The 25986-nt window shown below is 39.7% G+C and overlaps 1 protein-coding gene across 8 annotated transcripts in view; it reads left to right on the top strand.

The window, feature by feature from the left end:
* Positions 1–25986, top strand: part of vav2 (vav 2 guanine nucleotide exchange factor) — a 167219-nt gene that overhangs the window by 135242 nt on the left and 5991 nt on the right. For 3 of the 8 annotated variants that reach the window (XM_018671735.2, XM_051072797.1, XM_051072798.1), the window contains exons 5-26: positions 265–370; positions 3306–3404; positions 4915–4983; positions 5820–5920; positions 12790–12889; positions 13762–13857; positions 17357–17425; positions 17652–17738; positions 18706–18794; positions 18894–19026; positions 19406–19420; positions 19738–19847; positions 20128–20229; positions 21511–21599; positions 22366–22379; positions 22565–22583; positions 23453–23580; positions 24341–24412; positions 24604–24665; positions 24946–25062; positions 25608–25695; positions 25800–25923. In XM_018671735.2, the coding sequence (XP_018527251.1) occupies positions 265–370; positions 3306–3404; positions 4915–4983; positions 5820–5920; positions 12790–12889; positions 13762–13857; positions 17357–17425; positions 17652–17738; positions 18706–18794; positions 18894–19026; positions 19406–19420; positions 19738–19847; positions 20128–20229; positions 21511–21599; positions 22366–22379; positions 22565–22583; positions 23453–23580; positions 24341–24412; positions 24604–24665; positions 24946–25062; positions 25608–25695; positions 25800–25923 (1889 nt within the window). Of the gene's footprint in view, positions 1–264; positions 371–2144; positions 2251–3305; positions 3405–4914; positions 4984–5819; positions 5921–12789; positions 12890–13761; positions 13858–17356; positions 17426–17651; positions 17739–18705; positions 18795–18893; positions 19027–19405; positions 19421–19737; positions 19848–20127; positions 20230–21510; positions 21600–22365; positions 22380–22564; positions 22584–23452; positions 23581–24340; positions 24413–24603; positions 24666–24945; positions 25063–25607; positions 25696–25799; positions 25924–25986 lie in introns of those variants that run through there. The other 5 variants (XM_018671738.2, XM_018671742.2, XM_018671741.2 and 2 more) reach the window with 4 other exon arrangements.

Raw genomic sequence — 25986 nt, 5'->3', positions numbered from 1 at the left:
GAAATGCCACTCAATAACGCAACTCAGTGGAGGTTTGTGAACAACAGGTACTGTGTCCCCTCGACTGCAACAATATGATTCTTCAGACAAGGCTTGCAAAAGATAATGAGCTTGTACTGGTTTGACTGCTGGGTGCCTTTCTCCTGTCAGAGCAGCTTGAAAGGGGCATACGAGCCCTTTTTCAGAGAGTAAAAGAATTTATCCTTTGAGTTAAGTGTGTTTTGATCGTCTGTTGATCTAATGTGTATGTGTGTTTTTCCCCAGTGAGCATGACTTGGGTGAGGATGACATCTATGACTGTGTGCCGTGTGAGGACGATGGGGATGACATCTATGAGGACATCATTAAGGTGGAAGTACGACAACCCATGGTGAGAACTTGGTGCCATAATCTCTCATTGTGGATGTTTTTTTATCATGTCATGTTTTTATGATGTCATATCGTGAATCTTATTTGGGATGATAGTCCATGACTAGAGTGTTGTACTTTCACTTATGCTGACAGTGTGCGGTAGTTTTCTTTTGCATGATTTCAGTTTCCAACGCACCTGGTACCAGGTGTCCATCAGAGAACACTGGATTTGTCATACAGTGTTTGTATGACAACATATTTCTGAACATACTTACAATAAATGTCTTTCATAACTGGTGATAAATTTGACCTCTGATTTGCACTGCTTTGCCTCTCTCATGCTGCAGATCAGATACATGCAGGTGAGTGCTGCTGTGTTTGTGACTCACCCCACCCTGTCAGCTAACTCCCTCCACCACTTCATTTAAAACAAACTCATAGCATCCCAAGAGAATGACCTGCCAATTAGAGTAGTGACCCGTGCATAGGGAGGAACCCCATCTGGTCCCAAAGTCTGACTCAGGGCCCATTGGAGACATCTGTGACTTCAGCTCAGTGACTATGATGTTAACTTGACATCAGTGAGGACCACCAGCTGCTGCATCAAACCTCAAATCATGAGACAAATAAACATTATCCTTCTAGATTTCAGTGCTGGTCCTGTTTGGTTGATTAGATGCTGGATTGAGGCCTGGACTGGACTTGCATTTCTCTATTGCTATCTCCAGTTTTTGTATTATCAACACTGGTTTAATAACAATCGAATCTGTTCCAGATGACGTAGTTATTAATTCACCAGTCAAACTGCTCATATCACAGCCAAGGCATAAAAAATCTGTATAGACAAAAAGCCTGTGTGTGTGTCTGTCTTTTACCATAACCATTAGGGTGACTCATTTACAATATGCATTACAGGATATTGTTCTGTCAAAGAATGAACATGTATTTGGACACACACAGAGACTTGCTTAGACATCAGCCCTCATGAGAAATGCTCTATTTGTATCTTTTCCCCATCCTCCCCCATTCTCTTACAATGTGCAATCAGCTTGCATGGCTGTAACTTAATTACCTTGGATTCATCTACATGTACATATATATGCCCGCCAGCTCACACATACATGCACATGAAAAAGCTCACTAGCTCACACGCTTCCCTTTTTCCACGAAGTCAGCGTTGTCACTACCTGACTGTACGTAAGCCATGCCAACAACCGCAGTCAAACATTTTATCTGCTTCAAACTGATTTGGAAATCAGTTTTGCTTTAATTAACAAGTGTACACTTTAACCTTTTGGGTGTATTTTTCTTTCTGTTCCAGCAGCTACTGCTTTCCACTAAATTACAAATGGTATGAAAATTGTCCAGCAAAGCCAATTAATTATATATCACAAAGTTCCTGGAAACAACCCAGTTAATATTAATGTGCAACTAAAATGCAGCAGCACCTAAGTTTTGTACCTGAATAAGACTGGATTATGTTTTCTGTTAATGTAATGAGGATATTTTGTTGCTAATACATTGATACTGAACCAGCAAAGCCTTACAGTCAACATATTTGTTTTCCACCAAATACCCAATCTTGTTATACAATATGCATTTCTAGTGACTACAGCATCACTAAACTTTTTTATGGTCATGTTTAGGCACTTACTGGGTTAAAGAAGATTATGGTGTGGTTTAAAACAGAAAAGGTTCACAGTGACCCACACAGCATAATTATATTTAACAAAAACCACAATCCTTTCCTTAACCTTAACTAAAGTGCTTTTGTTGCCTAAACCTAACCACAGATGGGACTCTGGATGTGAACCCAGTGTCTGATGTGACAGTTGTGCACTTTGAATGCCTGCCATCCACCCCAGCCACCTTCTGATGACTCCACTGCTGTTAGAACATGTAAAATATATTGCCTCCAAACATATTCTTGCCAATGATTTCCTTATAAAATATATTTGCTCTCACAGTTTTGTTGTATATAAACCTAATTTCTTGGAGACAGAGTTGCTGGAAAGCTGTACTGATGAAGAGTGGGCCTGAAAACCTGCTTGAGTTGTGTAATCCATCACAGTGAACATCAGTTCTGTAGTGTTACATTATGGTTACACGGTAATGCAATTTAAGTGAAAAACTAATTGGAAAAGTCTGCACAGTATTATCTCATCCCAGTAATATAGCTTGATGGATTACACAACTCAAGTAATGTTGAAGAGTCTGCTAATAGATTTCCATACTGTTTGTAAATAAAAAGAAACCATGGTAGCCTGAAATAGATTGTAGTTTCCAAAACATACCAGCATGGCCTACAAAATGGTCAGCTGTGAAGTACTGGAACATTAGCTGTTTGAGCAGTAAACTGAATGAAACATGAAAAACCTTTGGCATGGTCATTAAAATTACCAACAGATGGTGTCTGCATTTTGCCACAAAATTAGTTACTGAATGGGACACTGACTGTATATAGATACCACACAAATTCTTACAGCTAACTGTATGGTCATGCAAAAATGGCAAACATTAAAGGAGCTATTTGTAAGTTTTGCAATCATTTCATAGCCAGCATTAGCATTAACAGCAGTTTACCTACCAGTCTACAAGAAACGTTGCAAGTTCAGCATCAGACTTAATTCGTTTACTTGCCAAGACCTGTCTCCAGGGGTAGAAAGCATCTTTTCTTCTTCTAAAGTTAGCATGCTAACCAGCTAGCCCCAGTCTTGCCAGCCTGTCTCATAACTTTTCGATAGCAACTCAGTGTAGTGCTGCTTAGAGGTGACCATCACCACCACCTGCTCCCAGCAAGAAATCATGTTCCGCAGCAGAGAAAACTTACAAATGGCCCCTTTACTGATTAATAAAAAAAAATGTTAAGACAGTGGACTATGGTATAAATAAGGAGTTCATAAATAATCATACAGTCCAAATTGCCTGATTCATTGTATGTCTTGTCACCATAGAAAATGGGTATGACAGAAGATGACAAGAGAAACTGCTGCTTAGTGGAGATCCAGGAGACTGAAGCAAAGTACTACAAGACTTTAGAGGACATTGAAAAGGTGAGTGTCAGAATATGTGTTTGTAGTACATTTGGGTGTTTTGATAGGTGTGCATTTTTATCCTAGCACAAGCAGTGTTGTGTTGAGTTTCCTTTTGTCACTTCCTTCTTGGTGTCTCAGGCCCGTGGGCCGGGTCACAGCATGGAAATGTCAGCTATTGGCAGATTGATTTGGGAGCACAAATGTCACAGGAGGTGATCAATATGGTTATTATTGGCTGGGCCCCCACAAGAGACACTGATCCCTGAGGCTTTAAGTGTACATGAACACACTCAAATACACGCACACACACACACACACACACACACACACACACACATTGTGCTGGCAACCAGTGTTTTGGAAGTCATCCAAAAAACATCATCATATATTACAGATCCTTAAATTGTAAAAGTTTTGATATTATTTTTTTAAAGTCCTAAACATGTCTACCTTTGGTCTCAAAGAAATTATTTTTAATAATTTCAGAATAATTTAATAATAATTTCTTACCCCTACTGTGTACTTGTTTATGGATTAGCTGTCAATGAAACTTTCTTGAGTCTGTTAATTCTCTTGAGGAACAGAGTCGCTCCTCTCACTGCTGTGTGAGAGGAGCTGTGTGTGTCAGTGACAGCGGAAGGAGCATGTGCACGGTCGCTGTCCTCTTTACTGTACACATCCATGTCTGTTTTGGAGTCAATCGGGGACTACTGTATTGCTTAGACATGTTGTGTGATTTCAGTAGCATCGGATAGCACTACCTTCAACAATGCTCCATGTCCCAGTGAAACAGAAAATTCTGTGCCTTTAAAGTATCCTAACCTCACCGGCTCTCTGTGTGATAATGAAACATTGTTAAGATCAGTGTTGCCAACACATCAGTTTCCATGTTGACAGATTTCATTCGCGATTTGATGGAGTGCCACAAATCATCCGCTCCACTAATTTCATTAAACTAAATGTGTATCTTGTGTTTCCTGCATCAGACCAACACGAGACTAAATGAGAATAAATAACCTTCTTATGATCAGAGGACTCGTTAGGCTTAATTGAGTTGGGGTTAATAAAGCCTGTCATCTCTTCATTGCCTCTTAGTTGATCTATTTGTTATTATTATGATGATGGAATGTGACAACCATAAAACAATGTTAGAGAAATAAAACAGGCAGGTTTTTCTTCTGCAAGCATAAGTGCAAGTACAGAACAGCTGTACAGTGTGTATTTATGGCGCACTCAAGTGTTATAGCCTGAAATTAAATAACTCCACACACCATGTGAACAGCAATATAGTGGCTCCATCTTTTACAGCGGAGCCTGATATTGACTTTGTTGCTGCAGTTAACTTTCAGTTGTGTTGTCCTCAGATCTGCTATAAGCTTGACCAGGGCTTTATCTAATTTTATCAATACATTTTTGACATTAATGACTGTTAAGTCGGAGTTTGTATTTAATTTTTTTAGAGGAAATCTGGGAATGTGCTCTTAAACAAAACTCATTTTCAGTGATTTGTTTCTTGTCTCTCTTCAAGAATTATATGATCCCGTTGAAACAAGTCTTGAGTCCACAGGATATGGAGGCTATCTTTGTCAACCTTGAGGTGAGTAACCGCTCAAGCAAAGAAAATGATTTCTATATAAAGCATGCATGGACTTGTCACTCTCCATGTGAATAATTCAATGTGTATGGATGGCTGACTAATGATGAGTGTTGAATATGTGTATTGTGGGTGTTAACAGTAGTGTATGCAAATTCACAGTTCGGTACACAGAGAGACTTTGGTGTCATGGTTCAGTGTTTTTATCATAGTTAGAGAAAATGAAAAAAAATATATTTCTTTTCACTTTTTTTTGAAAAACTTAACACTGGCACTTGGACAGTTTTTGGTGTAAAATGCAAAAATCGACATTGCAGCATTGTGCTCATTGTCCTCTACGAGTATGTGTGAGTGATTAAACCCAGTTCTAGCTTTAGCTTGGTCTGACAGCCACAGTATACTCACAAATAAATAATGTAAATGACATTGGACAGTCTTTTAGTCTTTGCTTTTCATTTGTGTTTGGCATACCAATGTATCTCAACCAAAACCAATGACAAATTGATCCTGCTAACAAGTATTTATTCCTCTTTGCCACACAGCTCCGTTGTTGTTCAAACAACTATTAAAAACACATCAATGAGCCACAGTGAACACACTGAACACAGCTAATCAGTCCCGCATACACCATCCTGCCGCTGTAAATACTCGCTTGAAATACTAAATGTGTATTAATCCGCAGCTGAAAATAGTCCTCGATAGATACACTATTATTTCTATCTAAGTAATGTTTGCCAAAAACAACAGTGCCCGACAGTTTTAGAAAATCATTTTATTTTTTTTTTAACAATAGTCAATACAGTAAGCTAATGATTGTATTTATTGTGATTGTTACTCAGGATGTAATCAAAGTTCACTTTGCCCTCCTGCGAGCCATCGACCTGAACATGGTCAGTGGAGGAAGTGGCCTGGGGAAGATCTTCCTCGACTTCAAAGAAAGGTTGGTAAACTTAAATTTATATGTGGTGTGTGTCTACATACATGCTGTGCAAGTTGGGGTAATAGTATCCACAAAGAGTTAAAATCCCCTTATAGTGAAGGGGAAACAGCATTTTTTTTCTGCCCTTTCATATTCTGTAGGTTGCATTAAGCTGAATATCCACAGAGTCAGTGGATTGATGGGATTAGTGTTCAAAGAATAAGTCAATTAAAACAAAACATATTAGAGGAAAAAGCTGAGAGAGCATGCAACCAATTGTTCCCCATTCACCCAAAACAATCAGAGTAAATCCATTTAAGATTGCATTAGCTGGTCAGAGTCATATTCCTGTGCAATTGACTCTTCTTACACTAGCACATAATTTTCTCTTGAATGCAGCATATTCTTTGCATTTGTCATTTATTGTTTCTAAACTTAAGGTTCCCCCACAACTCTGGATTCCATTCAACTTTTGAAATGCTGTCTTTTACCACTTCAAAAGTCTTCTTTTATCAAGTAAATAAATTAATAAAATTAATAATTAATTAATTAATTAATATAATATAAATTTTAAGTTTTAATCTTTTAGAATAAGTGAATTACACGTTTCACATATCTTATCCACTGAAAATTTAAAAATCTTACAATAGTAAATTTCTACTAGAAATAAACTGAAATGAAAATTGCAAGTTTACAGAACAGAAATCACTTGATAAGAGAGGGATTTCTGCAGTATTGGGATTAGGAAGCACAGTGAACAGAGAAAGCTGAGGCTTATTGGCGCACAGAGTTTTGTCTCAGATGTGTCTCCATCTTGCCCAGCTGCTGAGCAACGTGTGGATAATTTGCATCCCTGAGGGGAGCAGTGATTTGCCTCCCTGCTGTGTGTAAGTGTGGCTGCTTCATAGGTAATGGTAATGATGGTGATGATAGGTTCTGGCCCCAGTCATGATCCCATACACAGCTATGGATATGCCACTCTCCTCAAATGGTACAGCCATTACTGCAGGAATGAGTCACACACTTCACTGCTTGTGTGTGTGTGTGTGTGTGTGTGTGTGTGTGTACCTTTTCTTGCATACATAAGTACCTATTATATTTGTCTGCACAGTGATCCCGATAGCACACTTTTCTCCCTCATTCTCATCCTTCCGACCTGAAAGAGACAGCCACAGTATTTCTTTGGGCGACGTCAGTTTGCATAGGTAATAGGCTCATTGCAGGCCTCTTCCTTAAGCCTAGAGGGCCTTGTAACACAAAGTTGGTGTGACACAAGAGACTCTGTTCCTACTAATAGACAGAGGCAGGCACATACTCTGTCCCTCTGTTACACACACGCATGCACACACTCCTACTGTATCTCCTTCCTCGTTCAGCTCATCTGACTATCTGATCTGATTGAGCAGTGGTTTGAAGTCTTAATTTGCACGCAATCCCAGATAAGGGCTAGCTAGCCAATGGTCCCTGTAAAGGACTGGGAGGTTGTCACATGAAAGCTCAGATGCACATGCAGAGAGTAACAGTAGTGTCTACAGGTTTATTCTTTATATGGTTCATCAAGTAGATTTAACCACTTTTCTTCCTGATGAGTGTGACCTGTTTTTGAGTGTTCTCTGTGAAAACTGATAGTAAAACTGATCAAGAATAACTTTTGAGGTTAAAATCACTGGGGATAAATGTAAAGTAAGACATCCAGTCTTCTTTAAAGGCTTTCCAATAGGTGTTGGAATGTGGTGGCTTGGATTTACTCCCATTTAGCTGCAAGTAGTGATGTTGGGTGATAAGGCCTGGCTCACAGTCAGCGTTCAAGTTCATCCCAAAGGGTGTTGAATGGAGTTGAGCTCAGGGCTTTGTGCAGTTCTTCCACATCAAGCTTGGAAACCATTTCTTTATGGGATTTGTGTACAGTGACATTGTCATGTTGAAACTGAAACACACTATCCCCAAACTGTTGTCCCAGCTTGGAATCATTTAGTTTACTATGACATTAAGATTTTCTTTTATGTGGAGCTAAGTTTCTTCGCCCAACCCTCGAAAAGAGACCAAGACTGAAGACACCGGCAGTCTACCAGGTTGTTCTGTAATGGATTCTAACCTTCTAACTCTGACAGAAATATCTAACATTTACCTTCTATTCATATTGCTAATGATATACTGCTCATTGTTAATATTCACCCTCAGCGACATTTTCCAAAATGCAATGGAGGGTTATTTTAAGAAAAGATTCATTACATTTGCAGATTCAGTGTGTCACAGGCTTTGATTCTCTCCATGTGATTGACATGTATATCTGCCTCATTATGGGCCACTGTGGTGTCTCGTCTCTGTGGCGATAAACAAGAGTGACCAAGGGATTTGGACTCATAGTGCTGCTCTCATCAAGCATCTTGGCAATGTTTCTGAGGACCTGGCTTGGCATAAATAATTTGGTTATCCATGCTTGTAAGTCCCTGTGACCTTTACAACAATGTGCTTGTATCTTTTTTTCTCACGTCAGTGCAAAAAGAGGAGAAGCTTCTTTTTTGCCCATTTGTCATTGAACTGAATGCCATGCTGAAAATGTCACTGGTTTATCTCGACTACTTCTCAGTTCTTAAACAGCTAGGACCAGGCTGAATTGAAAAGCACATTCAGAGGGGGCTCTATAAACTAAATGGGCATCTAAGTACCCTCTTGTTGATATCCTCATTTGTGACATTCCCCACCTCATTTCCGGAGTAATCTGGCTCCCAGATAACCTTGCATTGCCTAATCATGGCCGCACTCTGTGCCTCTTTATTGGGGGTCTTTGCTCTATGTTCTCCTCCATTTACTGTGTGCTGGGTATGTTGAGTGGAGGTGAGGGGGTCCCAATGCCATGTGTCAGAGAATATTAGCTGCTTCCACAGCTTGTCACTTCTGGTTTGCTGGGAGATTTCCTCAGTTGCCTGACTCGGCTCTCAGGAATCAGCGAGAGTGGGGGTGAAGGCCCGGGGCACTGTTATTCAAAATTGCATTTTCTGTGAAATAACATGCACGACAGCATCCTCATTATGAAAGAGGCCAGCACAGCAGGGCGATATCACCGGCACTGGAAAAGAATATAAACTGCAAGTTTTTACTGCACCAGCAAACTCTCCAACCCAAAGGACAACTCTCAAATAACACTGCTGTTTAGAGGTTGCTGTATTGCTTCTCCTTTTGCTTAAATTTACACCTATTTGCTGACTTCTTTTTCGGTTTTGACCAGCAGCAGGTTTCCAAATGGCACAACTGAAAACTTGCCAATTAACCCTAGCAGGAGAAAAAAATGTAAAACACTGGACCTTTGGAATTTCTTTGTAATAGTTTGACTGGATATTATTTCTGCATGGGATGCTCAGAGTGATACTGTGATTATCTTTATACTATTTTTAATCTCTCAAGGTTCCAGTAGTTGTTTTGGAAAAGGCTGATAAGCAACTTCAATACTGCCTCAATATTTGCTGTTAAAATAGTGATTCAGAATTCAGAGTTCTCTATTTGTATATACAACACAGTATTTTAAACTGCCAATATTTAAGCAGAAATACAAGGAGAAAACAGGAAATGATAAGTTGTTATCTCCCACTGTGATGTGTCCAGACGAGGCGTCAAGTAAAGAGTGTACCTGTCACCATGTCACGGACTAATTATAGCTGACTGGGCTGAGAGTGAATGCATGCTGCACTGTGCTTGTGTGTCATTGGCCCTTTTGTTCCACTGCCTGTCTCAAGGAAGAGGACAACGCCTCTGACTAGCCTCTCAAGTCTCAGATGAAAGGCTGTTATTAAATGCATAAAAATATAACTTATTTCCATACCACATAGCATCTAAAGAACCAGCTGCTGATTGGGGGTCTTTGCTAGTTGTGTGTGATTGAGTGGCCTTGGCTGTGATATTTTGATGCCAGAAAGGGATGCCCTTATTCTTTATGCACTGAAAACCTACAAGATGATTTTTTTCTCAATTAAAGTCATTCATTCACACATGTTAATTTTTGTGAACATGCAGTGCTTTACTCTCCACCTTTCTAAGATGCTGAGCCCATAACTCTGATAAGAACTAATAATGACTTTGAATAACTACCTTACATTAATATAATGTGAGTATGGCTCACATATTAGGACACAATACAACCAGCTGGTGCATAGCAACAGTAGCCTTTCTCTCTTTGGCTAGTTGCTAACCTGCCATTTGGTGCTTAACAGGTAGCATACATGGAGTTTACCAGAGCTTGCTTGCTGAAAACAGCTGCCTTCTGCTACAGGAAATGGGTTTAATGAGAGGGTTGAGATTGAGCCATATAATAAATGTGCTGTAAAACCGAAGCCATGAGCTAAAAGAGGCTAAAACCGCCTCCTCGTCACTGTATAAGGGTACTGGCCGTCTGACTGGACACAGGTTTGTTTGCTGCAAGTGGAAACTTCAAAAATTCAGCCTTCAGGCAGTGGAGAATGAACTGCTTGCTCCAGGCACCCAGTGGTACCCATTAAAAAACACATTCACAAGCACACACACTAAAATACAGCCTCCTTTCAACCCAGCCAGATAAGCATACAAATAACTCTTTTAATCATTTTCATTCATGTAGCACTTGACATTGCTGTGAGAAAAACATAACTTTGGTCCCTCTGAGGAGATTTTCCTTAATTAAGGTCACACACTGATGAATATAAATGAGCACACAAACTAACACCATAAGATCTCGCCTTCACCCATTCTATAAGGGCTTTAAGAACAATGTAAAACATTTTCTGTCTTTGTAACCTCAGGAGTAGCTGCTTCACCTTCCTGTTAATTTTTCCCATGTTTACTTTACTTGAGCCCTTTGCATCCATGTCATGGAACAGCTTCTTTAAAGAAGACCTTGATGTCACATTATGCCCCAATAACTTGCTATATGATGGGTGTCTCTGGCACGTGCCCTTAGATCCTCGCTACACTGCACAGTCCGCCTGCTGTCTTCTCATTGATCAAGGCTCCCATTAATCTCAATCACTTTGTCGTCCTGGAGGAGCTGGAGATAAGGGGAGCTGTCTCTCCGAGTGTGGATCAAGTCTTAATCAGGGGCTTGTTAGCCCAGGGCCAGTTTAGCCAGGATAGGAGCCTCACTGCAGGGGGGCCTTAAGTCAAAACTCTGCCTGTGCTCCAGTGAAGCTGCAGTGATCATCCCTGGTAGATCTCTGATGAAAGGGTGTGATGGAAATGCTGTTTTGAAGGAGAGGAGTTTGCTTCAGTGTTCAGAGTTCCACCTCTGGCAAAACATGACACTGAGTCATACATTTACAGCCTTGACATTTTAGAAATATTTCTAGAGCACAATTATTCATTTGGAAAAATGTTTTTGTATTAATAATGGAGATTCATTTGTTTGTACTTCAGTGTTTTGGGAGCAGCAGAGTCAAGCTGTGGAATAATTTTAAAATCTATACTGCAGTATTAAAGTAATCATTATCACATATGGTCTCCAGAACCTATAGTATTTACTTTAACTAAACTTTAATGGACAAGCCAAGCGATATTTGCGTGTCCAATTTTCCTTTTCTCAGTCATTATTAAGAAATATAGTAGGTATAGATATACACTGAATGTAAACACCATTCAGCCACAATATTAAAAGTGGTAACTGGTTTTAATGCTGTGTCTGATCACTGTATGTGTCTCTATGTGTATACAGGGGCAGGTATCCATGATCTTGCAGTTTTGTTTCCTGCGGTTGCACCACTGCTCTGTCATACTATCTGCTCCTGGTTGGTCTGTTAGCAGTGCTGCTCTTGTCTTTGTCACAGATCTATTAGCAGCTCAATTATTCTTAGGGTGCCAGCTCTCTGCACACCCCCCGCTCCCCCTCAAGATTCAGATTAAGAAACTGGAGTGTCAACTCTACCAGGAGGGGGGTTAGCACTACACCAGCCATGCCAATGCCCTACTTTGACTGAGAGAGTGAGTGAGAGGAATGTGTGCCACGTGCAGTGGCATCCTCCAGGCAAGATGACTTTGAACTCCCTCCCAGCTGAACCCACAGATCTGTGTCAGTGTCCCATTGTAATATCTAATGAACACAGCTCTCATATCCTCACTGCTTAAAATTAAGAGATCTTTTTTCCACACTCACTGATAAGAGGAACTCTGCAAAACAGCTGATATAAAGCAGCATCTTTCATTAGTGCTCTGTGATTACAGCTTATTGGCAAGAGAATGCTGCCCCTCCAAATATTACCCAGGGATCAGAACCCAGTCATTATTTATTCATGGTATTCACATATATTCCTAATCAGAATACATTTATTCACATATTCATTTATCTGCCCCTTATAGTGCCAAATGACTCTCAGGTTGACCTTTCAAATTGTGTTGTTAATCTTAAAATTAATGTGCGGGGCATTGCCTAAAGGCTCTATGACACTAACCAGTTCAGAGCTAATTGTGGACTCAAGCAGCAATCTCCTTTGTCTCTATATTTTTTTTCACAAAAGATTTAAGAATACCCTCATTAGTCCTTATTAATCCTCCTTTTTAGATTATTAACCATATCCTGAGCTTTGAATGGTCCACATGCTCCCATACTTGCAGGGCAAGCAAAAATATCTAAATCAAAATCACAGCTGCAGATTTCTCTTAGAAGACATTAATGTTGTATCTATCTTTGGAGCTGGAGATGTGCTCAGCTGCAGTGGGCCTTTTGGGTGTGAATGTAGTTAACAGCTAAAAAAAAATGAAATGTCTTGTCTTTTCAATACTTTTAATATCTAAATTGGGGCTTCACTGAGGTTGCTTTAACAGATATCTTTACTTTTAGGAAAAATGTGTTAATTCCTCTTTACAATCCAGGGCAACAAGTCATGATAATGCATTTACATTAACAGTTGCTGAATTTTGTCTTTCACCAGGTTGTTGATCTATGGTCAGTACTGCAGTCACATGGAAAACGCCCAGAAGACACTGGATGAGCTAATAGCAACACGTGAAGATGTCAAGATTAAAGTAGAGGTAATGTCCTTCACCTCTCACCCCAAGCAGCTGACAACCCACAGATTTAATTCAGATCTACAAAGATAAAATGTTACTTTACAGACAGTGAAGACAATGTCTTTTGCAGACTGAACAAGAATGAGGGAGCAGGTAGGGTTCAGCACATCTGGCTGTTTATGGACTGTGGGATAATTTACAGTCTTTGACTGACAGAGTGACACACTGTCACAAAGAAAAGAAGAAAAGACAGATACTGTCTGAAATAATGCAACCAAGTTCCAGAGAGATTATGCAAATATCAAATACTACAGAGTCTGACATCTTCCATTACTAAGCCATTACACAAGCATGAAAGTACAAGTTGCTGATGAATAAATAATGACATTGAATAAATTTATAAATGAGGTCCAAACTTGCTGTTGTCATAAATAGATGATGATGAAATCTGAGATAAAACAGCTTTGTAGTGTCTTTTTACACTAAATCCTTGTTACTGCACTGTTATGGAAACTGAATAAAGAAACTCCCACACAGACTACTGAGAGGGAAGCTTATAGGATGATACTAACAAAAGATGGTTTCTAATGGAGCCAATGCAGAGTTTATGGAAATGTGTACATTAGTCAGAGGAATTTCTCAGTCAGCATGCAGAGTAATTGTGTCGCAAATGGCTGGCACGACCAGAGCTTTTGTGCCCAGGAGGAATAAACTGGCCTTGTTGTTGTTAATGGAATGCTGCATGAATGTGTGGAAAAGCAACAGCAGCAACGCAACAAGACACAATGTATTATTAAACAATGAATGAATGAATGCCTGTTAGTAGGAAATACACAGTGCTACATTATGCAATGTGTAATAACTGCCCTACTGCCTGTGTCGTTGTTCTACAGGAATGTACTATGAAAGTGCAGGAAGGGAAGTTCAAGCTGCAGGATCTTCTGGTGGTTCCCATGCAGAGGGTGCTGAAGTATCACCTACTACTGAAGGTAGGAGGCAGCTCTTATCTGTTAGACCTACAGTACAAAGAAGATAAAGGGAAAGGAACAGCAAATATATCAGAAGTGTAGCACCTAATTTGGAGGAGGACTATCAATAGTTTTCAGAGCAGATTCAGTCCATCTTTGAATGCTTGAATGGACAGGTTTCAAAGAAGGAAAGTCCTCATCTCTTTGAATGAAACAGATGGAAATATACTCCACACTTTCCCACTTTGAAATATCAAACACTCACCCCCTGTAGCCTTGAAACGTGGCTCTGAAAAGTTTGGCAGCTGAAGACAGCTTGGATTCACAGCAGTTACAGTGTATGAACAGAGCCCCAGTTACACTGTAAAAGGAAATGTCCCTAGAAACTTCTCAAACCACTCCTGCAGCATTATCCACATCAACACCTCCTCATAGTTCCAGAGCACAGCCAGGAGTAGCATACTTTGCGTTTTATTGGTAAAGCCATGATTGTCCATGATTGGCAAACGCAGCATGTGGTTATTCAGATTTGAAAAGTTATGATGAAAAGCCATGATAATGATGATATGATGATTCTTCCCCCAACATTTTCAATACTTGGTGCCAAGTGTAGTGAGTTAAAGGCATAGGTAGGCTTAGAAAGAACTGCAAACTTACAACATTATAAACACTCATATTTTGAGGTTGTGTGCTCTTTACATCAGGATATTAATTTTCATTCATTTGATGTAGATACAAACAGTTCCCGCATTGTGAGACTCACATTCTGTTGAGACTGAGGGTTCATTTCTGCTGTAATTTCGGCCAGTGCTTAACCACAGTCCTCACAGGAGTCTGTCTTTTCCTGTCAGTGAGCATTGACTGGTGACAGTTGTTCTTCTGGCTCTGGCCAGAGCTGTCATTCTTTTCCAGACGTTTGACCTTGCCACATGCAATTGTGTTTGTTGCTTTTGTAAGCGGTCCACCAACAATTTGGACACTGACTATTTGGCCGTTCTGGAAACTGTTACTTACACTTTGTAACTTCAAAAAGACTGTGGTAACACAAACTGCTACTTGGCATTCAACTCAGTACAACTTGCCTGTGATGTGTCTGCCTTTGTGTTGCTTTGGTTCAGATTTAAAGTCTTTTCATTTGTTGTTTCCATTATTGTTGTTCTGCCCTCTGGTTCAAATATGTGTGCTGAAATTACAAACAGCAGCTAAAAATGATTTAATCAAAGGCTAAGCTTTGTGTAGGTGTTTCTCAGTATAACAATATATCACTGTCCTGAGCAGCTTAGCCAGTTACTCTCTTACCATTATACACAGAATCCCCTTGTTTTTTTAACTGACTGTGAGAAATAGTAAGGTATTGGTAGCTGGAATCATGAATTGCAGCCCTGCACTGGTGCCAATTTTCCTAAAATGTAAATGTGTTGAAGCACAATCTCTGACCATTCTCATCCCACCCAACGTTTCTCCCTGCAGCTCCCCTCCTGGTGTTCATGTATAAAACAAGCTGGCAACTGTAACATTCCCCATGATTAATAGACTTTGCATCTCAATTATGGATGGGCATATGAGTTTATGATGCTGTGCATAATGGATGGGGATGGAGGCGAATGTTTGCGTCAGGTGCTTGTAGGTCCACACAGAGAATGCTGCGACTTATCTATTAGTTTGAATTGAACCCCTCCAGGAGTCTCACCAAGGCACTGAAGTCAAATCAACTGTGCACTAATCAGATTAAATGCACCCCATTTCACTGCTTCCCACAGCTTTGCAGCAAAACACTGCTCTATGCTGTGGCCGTGGGGCATGTCAGACTGACAAGTCCTGTTTTGTGTGTGTATGTGTGAGTGTGTGTGTGTGTGTGCGCACTCAGTCATGCCCAAGGGCACAACTTCAGTTGATGTTGTATAGATATCATCACAGTAGTGACTATTTGGTCATGGTGTGAATACTCTGCTCTCTTCATTTTTTTGTAGCTAAATTTGAATAAAGTGAACTCGGCACAGTCATCTCAGAAGTAATTCTCCTCGAGCAGGGTGTGAATATTTGATGAATTTAAAAAGCTTTTATGAAGTCGAGATTGTGTCTTTCATCTGGAGTTGAGTGTATGGACTGTACATCAGTGTGTCGCCGCTTTCAGGAAATAACAGCCTTGCTTGTGCAAAAGTAACAGACGTTGATTTTGAAAAGATCCGCAGAGTCAGCAAGTCAGTAACAGTACATTCCTCCTCGTTGTGCTGGTGGGAAGCCAGGGAGGGATAATGTCCTTGTCACAGCACTGCTACTGGTTGTTCAGGGTGCCTGCACTGTGACAATGGAGGTGGAAGTAGGGGGCTGGGAGGATAGTATCCAAAGTCTTACACCCTCTGACAAAGTTCATTGCTACCATTTGAAAGTGCAAGAGAAGACCTAGCATAAAAGCATAGGTGAAACAAATAATAATGGTTGCAGTCTAGATTTTCTAGTACCAAGGCCCTGGTATTGTGTGTTATAGTGAAATCACATCTGTGCTTTACTTGCTTTGCCAAGTCAAAATGCCTGCCATTTAAAAGGCCTATTGTGCATTCTAAATACCAAAACAAAAATTTCACAAAACATTTTAAAAAGTAGATAGAAATATTATATGGTACATTCTGTTGTTGCTGTCACAAGCCTCAGGGTGTGGGTCAAAGCTAACAACAACATAAAACAGACCACCTGACCTGAACGATAACAGAGGCCATTTGGATTATTTTTAGATTTGGATGCAAAAATGAGATTCCTAAAACAAAGTGCTCATCCACAGCTCTGCCAAAATACCCTGTGTAGTTTAAGTGTGTGCTGAATATGGAAATTCCGGCAACCGTCCAGTAACAGTGAAACACTCTTTGTACTGAATAAGAGTCATTTTGAAAGTCAGTTCCTTCTGTTTGCTTTCATTTTTCATCTTGTGCAACATGTCAGACAAAACCTGACTGAACAGTTGGTTCAGCACACTGCTCTGTACTGGAGTTTTAAAATGTACAGTAGTTTGTCTATTCATGTGTCACAGTTGATTTTTAGACTGTGTTGACAGAATTCTGTTTTTCAAGAGATTTGATAAGACTTGTTTTTCTTTTTCTCAGAAAGAAGGCTGTATGTCACCATGGCTCTACAGCATTTCATAAATCACTCCAATAAGCCTGTGGAGGAGACAGGAGGCAAACAATCACAGATCAAACCGATGTAACATATTTGTTATTGATTGGCTACAAGGAGGACAATATAATTGCAGAGGACACCGCATTTACCATTATCATGTTACCATATCTAGTTAGCAGTCTCTCTGGCTTCCTCTTTCCTTTATGTTTTATGTATGTTGCTGATGACTGTGCCCAACTGCAATGTATTCTCAGCCACATCAGTGTCACATCCATAATCACAGTAAAGAGCACATATACATCTCTCACAGTAAACCCCTCCTGTCACTGTACTCTTATTGCACACACATACTATACAACAACAACAACAACAATAATAATAATAATAATAATATTTTCCTCCACAGGAACTTTTAAGTCACTCAACTGACAGACCAGAGAGACAACAACTCAAGGAGGCACTGGAAGCTATGCAGGTCTGTGTTACACATGTGTTTGCACTGTATGTGTGTGTGTTCATGTGTGTGCTTTAAATAAAAATATTACATAATACCTCTGCAACGCTCTAAGCCAAAGCTGTAGAAATTGTTTCATACAGCTACTGTACTGCTCAAAGTACGGCAAATCTACCATGATATGACAGCTGTCAGAAAGATTTTCAGTTTAGGGCTGAGAGAATGTTTGTCTCGCTCTCTCTCTCAGGACCTGGCCATGTACATCAATGAAGTCAAGAGGGACAATGAGACACTGAAGAAAATCAGCGAATTCCAAAGTTCAATAGAAAATCTTGTGAGTATTGTGAACTATTTTGAGCAATAACTTCAGAAAGTGACTGTGCCTGGCTTTTTGTTACCTTTTGCTTAGAGCCAGGCTAACTGCTTCCATCTATTTCCTTTACCTTGTTTATATTTTTATGCTAAGCTAAGCTAATGGCTGCTGGCTGTTTCTTCATATTTCATGGACAGATATTAGAGTGGTATTGGTGTCTGATCTTTATCCAAAATGTCAGTCTGTTGCTATAATGTTGTGGTAAAATTTTCTGTTTTTGGATCATGAATTGTCTTATTGCCACTCAGTAAATAAAATTAACACATTTTTTTACACAGTTTTGTTACGTATTATTATTTATAATCCAATTTTCTGGCTTCTGTTGTAATTGCTAGATTTGACATCTTTATAGAAGTCAGTTTTTGTGTATAAAAACTAATACACCAGCACTAATGTTATCACCAGGCTGGGATATAAAGTTTGTCAGAGCGATTAGTCACCGAGCGTCACAGAGAACTTACCCATTCTTAAAACTGTCCACATTTTCTTTCCTCTGCTGAGGATGCTTACATCATCTCACTTCCACCTGTCATGATTCCCTGTCCCCAATAAATCGTTTAATCTTACAGAACACAAGCAGGAGGAGTTATGTAGATTCCAAGTCAGTATTCGCTCACCATTATATTTCTAACAACACTCTCTCATTTTCTGTCACAATTTTCTCCTTTCTGTCACTAATCCAAAGTCACTTGGTTAATTTTAGATTTGTACGTGTTCTATTGATACAATCAACAGCTTGAAATTTGGATTAGGAGGATGGAAATGTGACCGAACGGGGATTAATAGTTTCTGTGTTGTACCATTCATTACATAGCTATTTGGATTCTCTCTGAAATTCAGATGTTGCTGAATTATTTATGGTTTCTCATTAAATTTAGAAGTTATAGTATGCAGTGGACTGACATTCGGTGTGTCTTTGTGACCTAAGCAGCAGGTGAAATTGGAGGAGTATGGGAGGCCAAAGATAGATGGCGAGCTGAAGGTGTGCTCCATCGTCAACCGAACAAAACAGGACCGGTGAGTCCACACTCTTCAGAAAAATACTAAAATAAAACAAAAGAAGTGATATATTCTCACCACCAATTTATCATCCAATATGTGTGTATGTGTCTTCAGGTATATATTCCTGTTTGATAAAGTGGTCATTGTCTGCAAGAGGAAAGGCTATAGCTATGAGCTCAAAGAGATTATTGAACTGCAGTCATATAAAATGTCAGATGACCCCATGAACAACAGAGACATGAAAAAGGTAAGAAAACCATCCATTTGGTTTAAAGAGACACAGAGCAGAACTACTTCTTAGGCAAGCCTCACTAATCCAGGTGATGAAACATCCTTTGTAATCATTACAAATGTTGCCCTTGAGCTGAAGGAGCTTGTTGATGGTAATTTCAGATACAGAACTTATGAGTAATGCATTGAAGTGTCAGATATGCATTGTGCTCGTCCATGCTTGAAAAGATCATGTAAATGCAATGAAGGTCATTTAGGATTCATGAAATCGTACTGCAGTGCATTGCGCCACCGGTCTAACATGGCTTTTTGTTTTTGAATCTGCATGTGTCTCTCCATGTTTGCATGAGTAACTGGGTCTTTCTCTGGTGTCTTTCTTTTTGCATGCTTACCAGTCAAGTGGAAAAATGGTAAGCTCAAGTGACCCTCTTTATTTAACTCATCTTCTCATAGTGGCCTATTTTTTGGCAATGGTGTTTTTGGGTATCCATGCCGTGATTGCACGTGCACCCACCAGCTCTGTGACTGGCTCTCCAGCTTTTGGTCAAGTGCATCGCTAAAGCATGTGGAGCATCTTTTAGTTCTGAATTAAATGTGATCATATATACTGTACATACATACTCCATAAATACTATTTTTGCACATATTTATTTGAAAATGCCACTATCACAAGCGTCTTTACCTACCTCTGTCTGCCATCTGTTCCTCACTCACTTTTTCTCCCCAGTGGTCTTACGGATTCTACCTGATCCACCTGCAAGGAAAGCAGGGCTTCCAGTTCTTTTGTAAAACTGAGGAGACAAAGAGGAAGTGGATGGAGCAATTTGAAATGGCCATGTGAGTATAATTACATGATAGGGTTGGCAACGTGAATAAAATCTGTCATAGATATGTAAGATTGTATTGTTTTTGAATTGTGCTACAGTCATTTCCCTGGAAATTCAGCTGAGAAACTGTCTTAGATAAAATAACCAGATGGGAAAGTCTATTTTTGGCTTTTTCAGTCGAATAAACACCAGAGAAATCAAGCCATGTCATGGCAAATGAAATGTTACCGTCATGCCAAATCATATTTTTTTTATTCAGAATTATTAACTCTTGCAATCCTTTCATCCAGGTCCAACATCAAGCCAGAGAGAGCCACAGCCAATCAGCATAACTTCCAGATGCACACATTTGATAAGAACACCAACTGTCGAGCCTGCAAAATGCTGTTGAGGTAACAGCCCTGAAACTCTGGTGCTGATGTATATAATAGCACATTCATATCACACAATTAATAATGGATGAATGATGAATGCATCCTCATTAATACTTTTCAAGAACTATCAAGTGTCAAAAAGTATTCAATAGAGACTTGAATAAATAGTAAGTAGTAGTACATTTCTTTTTCAATGTCATTCTCACAATCTGCACATATGTGACCTCTGTGTAAAAAGATATTTTGTACAACTTTCATACAGTATAGTGCTTTTCTATTCGATCAGCCACTCAGAGCACTTTATACTGTATGTCTCATTCGCCCATTCACACACTGATGGTGCAGAATCAGGACACACTCACTGAAGGTCAGATAAAGTTGTAAGCTCCAAAACAAGTGAGTAAGTAGGCCTTTTTTTATGTAAAATTTTAAATTTGAAAGTTAATAATAACAGCTGTCACTTAAATGTAAAAAAACAACAACATTCCCCTCTAAACTGTGGCTAAAAGAAGCATAACATAGCAGAGAATGGAAATACACAATCAAATGGGAAATATCTCAAAATTACAAGTAAAGAATTGAAGTGCTATACTGAAGAGACACTCACACATTTGGTGAGAGAGTACATTTTTTGCTAATTTAGCCTGTCATTAGTGTTGAAGCAATCTTTGGAAAATACTCTAATAAGTGTGACAGATGATATTTTGAAATGTTCCCCTTCCTAACACCACACACTGCATCCCTGAGCACACCTCTTCCCATGTGAGAGGCGCTGCTCGACTACAGCAGGGATAAGTCGTGTCACTGAATCACCACTTTCACCTCTATTACAGTCAGCCGGCTAAACTCCACACTGTGTATTGACCCACAAATTTCATGGCTTGGCTGACCTAAATTCAGTGAGCCAGCGTTCTCACTCCCTGCTAGATGCTAATTACTGCTGCAGCCCCAGCGGATCCCATCGTGATTTATGGCACTTACTATTCAACATGGCAGTGTGCGATGCATGCAGTGTTACAGTATCCGTAACAAATACAGTTCTGGAGTGCACGGTCTTAAATGGAGCGAGTTAATTTTGTGATTTTAAAGGGTCACAAAATGGAAATGATGGAGGATGTGTAACAATCACAGAATTACACTAAGTAGCAGCAGGTCCCCTTGTGGGTTGTACTTACGAGAAGTTAATTTGTGTCTGAGACACTTCCTGTTTGCATTACTTAGTGTGTGTGTGTGTGTGTGTGTGTGTGTGTGTGTGTGTGTGTGTGTGTGTGTGTGTTTCTGCATATGTGTGTCCTCTAGGGGCATCTTTTATCAAGGTTACTACTGCTCTCGCTGTGGAACAGGAGCACACAAAGAGTGTCTGGAAGTCATCACCATCTGTAAAATCAGTAGGTATCCTCTAATCTTTCAGTAGAATGTCACTCAGATTAACATTTTGAGGGTTTGTATTTAGCAATGTTTAGATTAAAATGTTTACTGTTCAATACATCATTGCTGTGTATGACATTGTGAGATTGTGGTATTTTGGCGGCTTTTTGTTTTCTTTTGTTGGGACCAAACCAATAATAAGAGCTTATGTATTAACCTGTCACTGAAGGCTGTTCTCCATGTGGGCTGCTTTATTCAAAATTCATTTTTTTGCCTTGTAACCCTTTAAAATGAGCCTAATTAGGAGGAGGTAAAATGATTCAGATCTTTCCTATCCTGTCAATTGTCTCACAACCACTCAGATTTATCTTGCCATACTTCAGGGGGTTTTATGATCCTCCAGGTTGGGAACCAGAGATTCGCTTGGCATTAGTTCACAAAGTCATAAGCCTGTTTTCACGTATTTGAGCCATCTAAGTACAGCTGAGCCAGGTTCAAAGTGGAAGCCTAACCACTACTTCCTATTTATTTAAAAGCCTTACACCTATTGGGATAATGTGACCAGGCAGGAAGATTTTAACTTTATTTATTGCATCCAGTGTCTAACAGTTTAAACCAAAATACAGCCTAACAAATGAAATTACCCTCCTGTTGGACATAGCAGCTAAAGAACTTTTACTACCAGATGTTGCTTTTAGCTCTTCCCTAATCAATAATTGTAGCCAGCTCTAATGTGAATTGTAAATCCTCGCTAACAGTGTCCATATCTTTTGTCCTTGTTTTCAGATCCCCATGACTTGGTGAGTAGGTCCTCTATTAGTCAACATGCTGTAGCAGTATTATCATCACCATGATCATCATCCTATAATTGCTCTTTCCCTCACAGTGATTTTGTCTTTGTTATTAAAAGGATACAAGCAAGATTTTGTTTTGATTTGTTTGCTAACTGTACTGATGATCTTGTACTTGTTTTTTTCTTTTATAGGAACCTGGAATGTCATCAGGTAAGAGCACTTCCTGTCATTTAACATGACTGACAGCACTCAGAAGAAGGTGGATATTCTGTCAGCTGTCATCGTGACAAGTTTGTCATAGGTTGCTATTGAGCCTGCATGGCTGTCTACTGCCATCTAGTGGATAGAGCTGCTGCATATAAACCACAACAACACTATCAACCATATAGAGTGGGTGGCAATGCAAATACATGCAGATATACTGTGTGCTTAAAATACTGAAAAAAATTGAAAGACCTTTGACATAAGAAGGACATCAGAACTGGCCTACTGTGTCTTGAAATAATCAATACACAGTGCTCAGACCGGAGAGATGCAGTTTAAGATTACAGTTAAAGTTGTTCTTGGTAAGAGTTTCTCTGTAACTTCTGGTTATTCTGTCCTGTGATATCTCTCAAAGTGGACAGAGAAAGGGAAACCATGCGATTAAGATCCTGGACCAGACGTGAACCCAGGATGTTATGGTTATATTGTGTGTATCTTAGACCGCCACATCACTCAGAGGGCAAGAATTTTTTATGTATAAACAGGCCTGCCTTATCAGCCAAAATCATAAAGTTATCAAAGAGGGAAATCCAATCTACAGTGAGCAGAACTCTGTCCAGAGAAATGTGGACTTAAAATTAGATCTTTGCTTCTTTCATCCATTGATATGCTCTAGTACAAAGCTTCCAAAACTGGCTAAGTTAAACATGCTGATAAAAGATCACATATTTCTTGGTATTTAAAGTTCTGATTTTCAAACAGTAATCTCTGCTCCATGTGTATAAATGTTCAAGTTAAAAGAAAAGGTTGACAAAAAGTCATTCTTTTGATCTTGTCATCAACCGTTCAGTTCAGTCCCTTGATCATGTTTCCAGGTCCCAAGATGGTGGCAGTGAGGAACTACCACGGCACACCAGCACCTCCGGGGAAGACGCCACTTTGTTTTCAAACAGGAGATTTTATCGAGCTGCTGAAGGGAGATCCAGACACCACGTGGTGGGAGGTATAGCACTCACTTCCATCTGACTTCTAACTGACTTCTATCTGGGACCATACATATGGATGGACCACCAGTGCACACCTCATGGTGGGGGAAAAAAAAGATTTAGTATGATATAAGGAGATGATGAATAGTTATCTTACTGTAGCACTCGAGTCAGATTCCTTGTTATGTGTTAGGGGATCAGGATCCTCTACAGTGAAATAGGCTGGATAACAGGACCTGGAGCACTTCTGGCTCTGGGTACTTGTGGCACTCATGCTGAATCACTGACACTTATGCACAGTTTGACTCAGGGCATCTTTCTGAAGCCATTAACTCAAACTCAGATGTTAGGTCATCCCTCTACAACGTGACAGCTTAATCCCTCCATGCAATGTCAAAGAGTGTGTTGAGCTTAAAATCGATTGCTTCAGGTGGCAGACAGTAAAGGCATTTCTGTAGAGTTGTCTGTCTGACGTTGACGGGTGAACTTGACAGGTGTGTTCACATCATTGTGGGTGCAACACCTAGCATTACTGTGTGATGTGATGTGTGATGTATACAAAATACATATACAAAATATAAAGCCACTAAATGATTAGATATTTTTATTTATTTTTAAATGGTAAAGTTCTTTGTTGTAAAATAAGCCTGTTGAGGTGAAAACTGGCGCAGTCTGTTAGCACAGTATTTTCTGATGCTACCACTACTGAGTACCAAAGATGTAAATTATATACACAGAACTGTACATACATATTTTTTTCCTGCCTTTGCTTTCCAGGGAAAGCTGATACAAACACAAAAGAGTGGCTTCTTCCCCAGTTCATGTGTAAAGCCCTGTCTGGATCCAAAGGTATGTCACCGATATACATGTACAGTGAGTCATTACAGTATGTGAGTTCTGAAGGCATACCAGAGCCCTGCTCTTTTTTGGTATTCACCCAAATACCTGTGAGGGAAATATATGTAAATTATCTACATCTGTACCATAGTTTTGTCATGTTTATAGGTTCTTTAATGTGCAACATCTCTTATTTGTTGCAGCCCTTCCAGTCATTATCTAGCCGGCAGTCCTCAAGGGAAGCAGACTACTATGGATATCCTTGGTAAGACCCATAACTTCAGAAGGTTATTTTATCCTCATATTAGGGTGAAAACTATACATCACCATTACCCTGAGGTCACTGCTCTATAATTAACACAGATCTGTTGATGTTAACTCCATGCAGTAGTTTAAAGCAAACTGACCCCAAACACAACCGCAACCAGAAGATTAATTACCACATTGATGTTTGATGTTAGGAATCTGTAAAGCCTGTAGTGTGTCATTTGATTATACAACTTTGTATTTAGAGGTCACTACATTTATTCTGCTCTCCTCTGTAGGTTTGCGGGGAACATGGAGCGCCAGCAGGCTGACAACCTCTTAAAATCCCACAGCAGCGGGACCTACCTTATCAGAGAGAGGACAGCTGAGGCAGAGAGGTTCGCCATCAGCATCAAGTAAGTGTTTCACATCTTGCAGGAGAGGAAAATCTCCAGGGAAGGTTTTTATCCATATCTCATGGGAAGTAAAAATTCTCACGGGATGCTCCAGTCAGCTCTTTCAGCGCATCTTTTAGCTCCGGCTAATTACCACTCAGTAATTGCTTTTTTTTAATCCTGTTTTTTGTGTGTGTGTGTTCATTCCCTTGGAGTGAATGCATCCCAAAGAGAAATAATGTACGAGCTCTTACCACAGCTGTCACACAGAAATATAGTGGTAGCAGAAATGCTTTTGCACATGTTTCTTCAAGATTTTAACACCAGGTGCAAAGAGGCTGTAGGGACCAGCCTTTAGATGAATAAATAAACATGTCCACAGTCACACATAACTTGTGAAAATTATTTTATTTTGGTTTACTAGTTCTTAAGATATACAACAAAATATTTGATGTAGACAACCTTGAGCAGATGAACACATTACCCCATTGGCACATGAGAATAAGTACAACAACATGTTGACAATCTTGATTTCTCTGTAGTTATTCTGTTGTTTGATTTTACAGATTTAATGACGAAGTAAAACACATCAAAGTCATTGAAAAAGACAGCTGGATCCACATCACAGAGGCCAAGAAGTTTGAGAGTCTTCTGGTGAGGGATATGTATTACTGCTGATACAAAAATACCCACAGAACCTGGAAATCAGATGTTTGTGTTTTTTTTTAATCCCTCTGTCCCTCCATTTGATATAACAGGAGTTGGTGGAGTACTATCAGTCCCATTCACTGAAAGAAAGCTTCAAGTTGTTAGATACCACATTGCGATACCCCTACAAGTCTAGAGAACGCTCGCTAACACGGGCCAGCACACGGTCACCAGGTAAGCCTTACATGTGTTGCTGTCTCTCCAACATTTAACTTTTACCTTGTGCAGTTGGCCTGA

This window comes from Lates calcarifer, linkage group LG9 (assembly GCF_001640805.2).
Source record: "Lates calcarifer isolate ASB-BC8 linkage group LG9, TLL_Latcal_v3, whole genome shotgun sequence".
Taxonomy (NCBI): domain Eukaryota; kingdom Metazoa; phylum Chordata; class Actinopteri; family Centropomidae; genus Lates; species Lates calcarifer.
The sequence above is the reverse complement of the archived record's forward strand: the minus strand, read 5'-3'. Positions and strand labels throughout refer to the sequence as shown.